This window comes from Coptis chinensis, chromosome 4, assembly GCF_015680905.1.
Source record: "Coptis chinensis isolate HL-2020 chromosome 4, ASM1568090v1, whole genome shotgun sequence".
Taxonomy (NCBI): Eukaryota; Viridiplantae; Streptophyta; class Magnoliopsida; order Ranunculales; family Ranunculaceae; genus Coptis; species Coptis chinensis.
This window is the reverse complement of record NC_141459.1, coordinates 1,613,930-1,620,848: the sequence shown is the minus strand read 5'-3', so window position 1 is coordinate 1,620,848 and position 6,919 is coordinate 1,613,930. Positions and strand designations below refer to the sequence as shown.

The following is a 6,919-nucleotide window of genomic DNA, read 5'->3' as shown; positions in this document are numbered from 1 at the left end:
TGAGACAACGTAAGATCATCAAAGAAGGTTTACATATTCGGTTTAGCAAATTCAAATGCATATGCATTCACTGCCATTATTACTTGATCTCCATTGTTCATGAACTATGTACCAAGTCATCACAAACAACAAAAGGTTATGTACCAAGCAGCAAAAGGTTATGTGAAGCAAAATAATGTTCATATGGGAATAAAAACATTTCTCCGATGTTTGTGAAGTGAAGTTTATACGGAAACTTTGTGGATGTAGGACATGTCGACTGCTTCTATGCCAAAATATACAAATGAAGATGCTCCTAAAAAGATAGAATAGAAAGGGAGCAACACATCTGAGTATCAGACTACTCGCCTACTCCAAAACCACTCAAGAACAAATTAGTTGTAGATGGTTCCAAAAGATGTCCTTTTGCTGAAAAATTCCAAAAGATGTCAATACCCAATACCTGAAGTCAAAATCTCCTTATTAGCATTTACAAATGATCCACATAAACCCAAAAACTAAAATAGGAGTTCAACCAGTTTTAATAGCAGTCATCATCCACTAATCAAGTATTTGACTTTAAACAATTAACATAGTCAACATTTAACAGTCCACCAGATAACAATTAACATAGTCATTGAAGAATGCCATTTTAAGCAACCCGAGGGCAAAGAACATGATCCTGTGAGGTATCGACTGCTGCAGGTGGCATGAATTGCCACATGGAAACTCCAGGGTAGCCGATGAATGGCATCAGCTTGTTGCCAGGTGCTTGAGCTTGAGGAGCAAATGCAGTTGGAATGGCAGAAGGGTGAGGCATGAAGCTTGGCTGAGAAGTCATGGCTTTAACTTGCTGTTCCAGCTTCTCTTTCTCTGCTTTCAGCCTTTGCTTTCATCATCAAGCTCATTTTTCTCGGACTACATAAACAAAGTGCCAAAACCATAAATAAAGAAAATTCCATCATCCAAGAATTCAAAACTTCAGTCACTTGATTAAAAAAACCATAAATATGCTGATAGCATGGCCAAAGCATGATTGCATACAGCGGTCTGAATATGCTCCTCACCAAGAAGGCGCTCATTCTTTTTTAAGGCTTCTTGCAAATAACGAAGAGCTGTATTCATCTTTCCTATGTCCTTGTACATCATAGCTACATTTATGAAAGTTGCAGCCACGCCAGGATGATCAGGACCACATGATAAACTTTGTAGGAGCAATGTCCCGGGGCATATGCCGTAGAGCGAGCTCCGTTTGGTTTAGACCAGGATAGAAGAGAGCCATATTGCCATAGCTGTAACAATGAAACCAGTTATTCAGTGACACACATACACAAGCCAACAATAATCTGAAAGGGTCACCTTTTGCCATGATTCTAACCAGCTTTATGAAATCAGGCTCATTAGCCACACTCCATGGATGCACAGCGGGTGCTAGAGCCGAATAAATGCTTGAAGAGTTTTTGGAAGGAATATCTGTCCGATAGATCATTTTATTGAACACGGAGTCAAAGTGAGGCGGTGAATCCATGGCCAAAAAGAACATGGGTATGGCAAACTTGTGATGGATCTCTAAATTTCCCACCAGACCAACCAGATCTTTGAAGTCCCCCAAAAAGCGCCGGGGAACATAGAAAACATCAGAACTGCAGAGAATTAGGCTGTTTTTGGCGGGGCCATTTTCCTTGTAACTGACCTGAAAATGAGTTGGCATTGTATTCACTACTTTCTTCACCATCTTTGCCTGACTTGAAAACCATGCTGAGTCGTTCCCTCTTGTAGGAACAGCGAACCAAGAGTTGGAGACCTGATAGAACAAAAAGTTAGATAAAAACTACTCATCACATGTGTCACACCATTTAGTGTTTACTAAGAGTCTAAGACTTTAATACCTGGTCTGCAATCCATAGCTTATTCTTGTCCGCTGGTAGTAGATTCCAATAGTTAAGAATGGTGTCATCTTGGAGGAATAGAAATCCTTCTGCACTTGTATACCGGTCAAATATCTTGGGCAGATATCTGTAAGATCCAATAACAACTATGTCATTAGAAGAAAAGTAGCATTGGTGGAGTACTGAAGTCAAGTCAAACTGCCAACTTTATGCCACACTATGTATCACTCGGGTGCTTTGTTTTCGAGAAGTAAAGATTTCTAAAGATTTGGTGCATTACTAAATAAACAGATGGTGAGGGAGTTGTTCACACCTTCAGCCAAGAAAACAAGTATAAAGTAGCATTACACACACACACGCCCACAAACGCACTCAACCACACCCAAAACAGGCCCAGATCCCCCCCACAGTCCCACACACACACCCTAAACAGCACACAGCAAAAAAAAAAAAAAAGAACAAAAGGAAAAAAATAAAGGAAAAAACTAAAGTGAAGCAGTACACTGAAGCCACCTTCGAAAAAATAACAGTAGCATTACATTCAGGTACACGTCCAAGAAATCCTCAATGTGTAAGAGTAACTATAACATAGCCATTTTATGTTATGCTTTTCACTTCTATCACTATCAAGTATCAGCAGTAAAGCATGTTGGAATTGGTTTGATAGGTTAGACATCATACAGCACTACAGTAAACAGGCTATTAAACCGCACGCTAACAAGAATGAAAGACGGTCTGAAAGGTGGAATCTCTTGTGGTCGTTAAGTCAACCCACATAAAAAAGTACTTGCAATGAACTTAACATATGTCTCAGGCAAGCATAAACAACAAAAATAGATGAGAAGGCTAGGAGTAGGTGCTCTTTAATAGGTACTCCCTCTTTTATGAATGCAGTTTCTTGCCAAATCCCTCCACAACTGTGTGCAAAATGGGTTTAAATCTACAGCAATCCACTTAAGGACAATCAAGCCTCAATGTTTGCCTATTAAGTGACCTCTACATAAACTTTTAGTTGGAGACTCACTTAATCTAATTCTATGTTATTCGATTGTAAAGCTTCTTTGGACCCTATGAAAAGATGTCATGCTTATACTGTAACTTCTAAATCTTAGCATCTGGTATTGGATCCAATCCCTTGTTCAAGGTTCATGTCTTGAGAGGGGGGTCTATAGGCTGGACTAAAACGGCTTGGTACCATGCATGGCCTTTGCACTAAGTCACGTAGTACTGATAGGAGTACATATGAGTATAGGACTACCATCAGGTTAGCGTTGATACAGTCCTGTCAACGAGGAAGTCGCGATGAAATGTTAGGATCCTAGGTTAAGTATTTAGCATTCTGCTCCTTTGACTATTTGGGCTTTTGAGGAATGACGAGTATTGGCTGGTTAATAAACACATAAAGGCACCTAAACTTTTCAAAATCAAAAGATCAGCAAGAAATAAGAGCACTACAATGTACAATCCTGAAAGAATAATGTAAGAGATTGTTATAAGTCAAAACTTCCCAGAATTTGACTTATATTAAACCTAACTGAATAGTGTAGCCACTATTTTGAGAACTTACTTGTATGCTTGCTCCAATTGGCCACGCTCAACAGCAAGCTCTGAATTGCTCTGCTCAGATAGAATAATCACAGTTTTAAATATCCTGCCATAAAGTAGTCTCCACTCTAATGCAGTACGTTCCACGGGGCTGGTGCAGAACAAGAAATGATACAAGTAAGGTGTGGAATAACCTCACCTTACTTGTATCTAATGATCAAGGATTTTTCACAATAACCTCAAAGAAGGTGTGGAATCAATCTTGTACTTCTGCTTTTTAGCATATTCAGCCATGTCAAGCTCATAAAGTTCTTTTGGATCACTTGGAACAGGTATCATCCATTTCCTTATAGCAGCAACCAACACTCTAGACATACTGGTAAAGGGACTCCCTGTGGGTACCTTGTGTCTATAGAATGGTGTTCCAACTAAAAAGATTAATATTGAAATTGTCAGTCCAGCTGTTGTAAGCCCATAGCCGACGCTCCAACCCACATTGTCTTGTACATACAGAAGGATGGTGTTAGCAAAGAGTGTCCCAAAGAAAACGCTGAATGTCCACCAGTTGAAGAAGGAAAGCTTTTTAGTTTTTTCTTTAGGTTCAAAATCGTCGAATTGGCTCAGAGAGGATGAAACAAAAAAAAATACCTCTGCCAACCGAACTTTCCCCGTTTCCACAAGATCCCTAGCTTCTACGAGTCCTGATTCCTGAAACACTCAAATGGAGTGATGCCTGAGTAGCGGTTTCATAGAGCTGTGAGTGAGGAAAAAACTTCTTAATAGCTATCAAAAGCTCAAGTCCTGTAAGAAAAAAGATAAAAGATAGCATGTTCTATGAAACTCAAGTCCTGTACAAAAGCTAAACCACAAGATAATACATACAAAATTTAAAAGATAGCAACCCTAACATAAACTATTATAGCAATGCAGTAATCATTTCAACTTGCTTTCCATCCACTCAACATTTAGGAAGAAGCCATTTTGTCAAACAATTTGAATACAACAGTCCGTGTTATGATTCAAGTCAATGATTGTTAACAACCACACCATTACTTAAGTACTTAACCATAGAACCCATGCAGCCAAACACAGCTCTGTTTGTTTACAACTTGGCCATAACCATCCGTCCATCCCCTTCTTTCTGAAACTCTACCCATTACCACAGTGGATTATGTTGATGGGGGAATGGTGGAAAAGGTTGTTCCTTTGGAGTTTTTAAAACTACTACTAAGTAATGTGCCAACTAAAAAAGACAAAAAAATAAAAAGGCCAAAAAAAATGACGGAATGCGCCAACTAAAACCGAGAAGAACTGAGAGAGGAAACAAAGGATGCGGCAGTAAGAAAAGGTAAGAACGACTGAGAGAGAAAATACCAGCTGGGAGAGATGATGCGGCAGTAAGAAAGTCGAGTGTTGCGGCAGAGATGAAAAAATAAGAAAGTCGAGTCGCATGGATCCAGATGTTGTGGAATGAAGCAACATACCAGCTGGGAGCCGCTCTTTTCGCCAAGTCATATTTTGTTGAAACTGAATTGCAGCTGTTGGATCAGGTCCTTTGGGCCCCACACTTCCCTGTTTTATTAGATAGATATATATGCAATGTACTACAAGAGTCACCATCAACTTTATTGTACAAAAAGTCAAAAACCATTGTCAACGAAATTATAATTGCACCAATCAAACACAATCAAAGGGGGGGGGGTGGGGGCGCAAAAAATCATGTGCATATGAAGTAGTAAAACTTGTGAAATAAACTCGCTTTTAGAACATAAACAAATTCAGAAGTAAATAAAGCTTAATAGTGGTCTGGTGGGGAGCTAAGGGGAGAAAAATTCGCTCTTTAGCGATTAAGAGCGAAAAAGTCTCTTAAGCGATCCACTATCTTTTTTAACTAATTATTAACTTTACTTAATTAAAATCTAACCAAATATTTATTTTATTCTATTTTCAAATCATTCCATTTTTTTCTCTACAAATATTTCATTTATTTGTTTTTCCATAAAAAATATATATACAACGAAAATTTTAAAATTCTTGTCAGTAAAAAAAAAGAACCCCTTGTATAATAAAATAAAAACTACTCTAACATTTATGGGGAAAAAAAAACTCTTAAATTTTATCATAATTTTGAAAGAAACGTAAATGCAATTACAAATTGCAACTTTATTACAATCCAAAATACCGATGATAATAGCTAATAAAAAATAAAATTGAGAAATTCGCATTGTAATTGAATGAAGGAAAATCCCTTGAAAAATCTGCAACATAAATTTTTTAATTTTTAATTGAAAAATATTTTTTTTCCTTTATTTTTATAGAAAAAAAATTGTGAAGAAAAAATAAAATGATTTAGAGAGAAAATAAAATAAATATTTGGTTAGATTTAATTTAACTAGAATTAATCAATACTTAAAAAATAATAGATGTGTGTTGGTTTCGCTCCTAAGCACTAAGTAGTGAATTTTTTATTGGCGTGATTTAAAATTAGTTCAAAGAAATTAATTTTACGTCAAGGGCATTTCCAATGGGGGCTGTAGATGTAGATGTAGTACGTCGGTGTTGACTCATATTACTCTATTTGACTTTCTTCTATAGTTTAATGCTCCCGCCAAATTCCCAACCGTTCCAACGCGGTTCATAGATATATGTTAATATGCACTCATTAATGCATGGAGTGGACTACTGTTCAGTAGTTCAAGTGGATTGAGCTTATAAAACGAGAAGATCAGGACAAGCAGATTGTGAAAAGGAGATTGAGACATCCCTGCCTTGGCGTGAATCTGAAAGTGAGTTTGAGTCATGGGTCTCTCTCACAAATGTTTGTATGTGTTGCTTCTTTTGAGCATCGCCTTGCAATTTAGTGTACTTACTCTTGGTGATGAAAAAGTCAAAGTTACTAGATTTGGTGATGGAGGATATGACGACGGTGGTTGTCGCTACGGTCGAGGATGTGGTGGCGGACGTTATGGTGGTGGACGTGGTGGTCGAGGAGGATATGAAGGTGGGCGTGGTGGAGGATTTGGTGGTGGTGGTGGTCGAGGAGGATATGAAGGTGGGCGTGGTGGAGGACTTGGTGGAGGTGGGGGACGTGGTGGAGGTTTTGGTGCTGGAGGAGGTGCAGGTGGTGGTACTGGAGGCGGAGGAGGTTTCGGGGGTGGAGGAGGTGGTGGTGTTGGTGGAGGTTCCGGGAGAGGTGGAGGGTTTGGAGCTGGGGGTGGTGTAGGTGGTGGTGCTGGAGGAGGTATTGGAGGAGGTGGAGGAGCAGGCGGTGGAGGTGGCGTTGGAGGTGGATCTGGAAGTGGTGGAGGTTTTGGAGCTGGTGGTGGTGTAGGTGGTGGTGCTGGAGGAGGCATTGGAGGAGGTGGAGGAGCAGGCGGTGGAGGTGGCGTTGGAGGTGGATCTGGAAGTGGTGGAGGTTTTGGAGCTGGTGGTGGTGTAGGTGGTGGTACTGGAGGAGGCATTGGAGGAGGTGGCGGTGCAGGTGGTGGTGGTGGAGGTGGCGTTGG

The 6,919-nt window shown here is 39.6% G+C and overlaps 1 protein-coding gene across 1 annotated transcript; it reads right to left on the bottom strand.

Moving 5' to 3' along the window:
• Window positions 1–903: 903 nt before the first annotated feature.
• Window positions 904–3,788, bottom strand: LOC147501082 (putative glycosyltransferase STELLO2). Its single transcript, XM_086603728.1, has 4 exons — window positions 3,737–3,788; window positions 3,436–3,607; window positions 1,869–1,995; window positions 904–1,783 (listed from the first exon to the last, which is right to left on the bottom strand). Exons 1-4 carry the CDS (start codon window positions 3,786–3,788, stop codon window positions 1,166–1,168), a joined length of 969 nt encoding a protein of 322 aa, XP_086459854.1. The 3' UTR covers window positions 904–1,165.
• Between the last annotated feature and the right edge of the window lie 3,131 nt (window positions 3,789–6,919).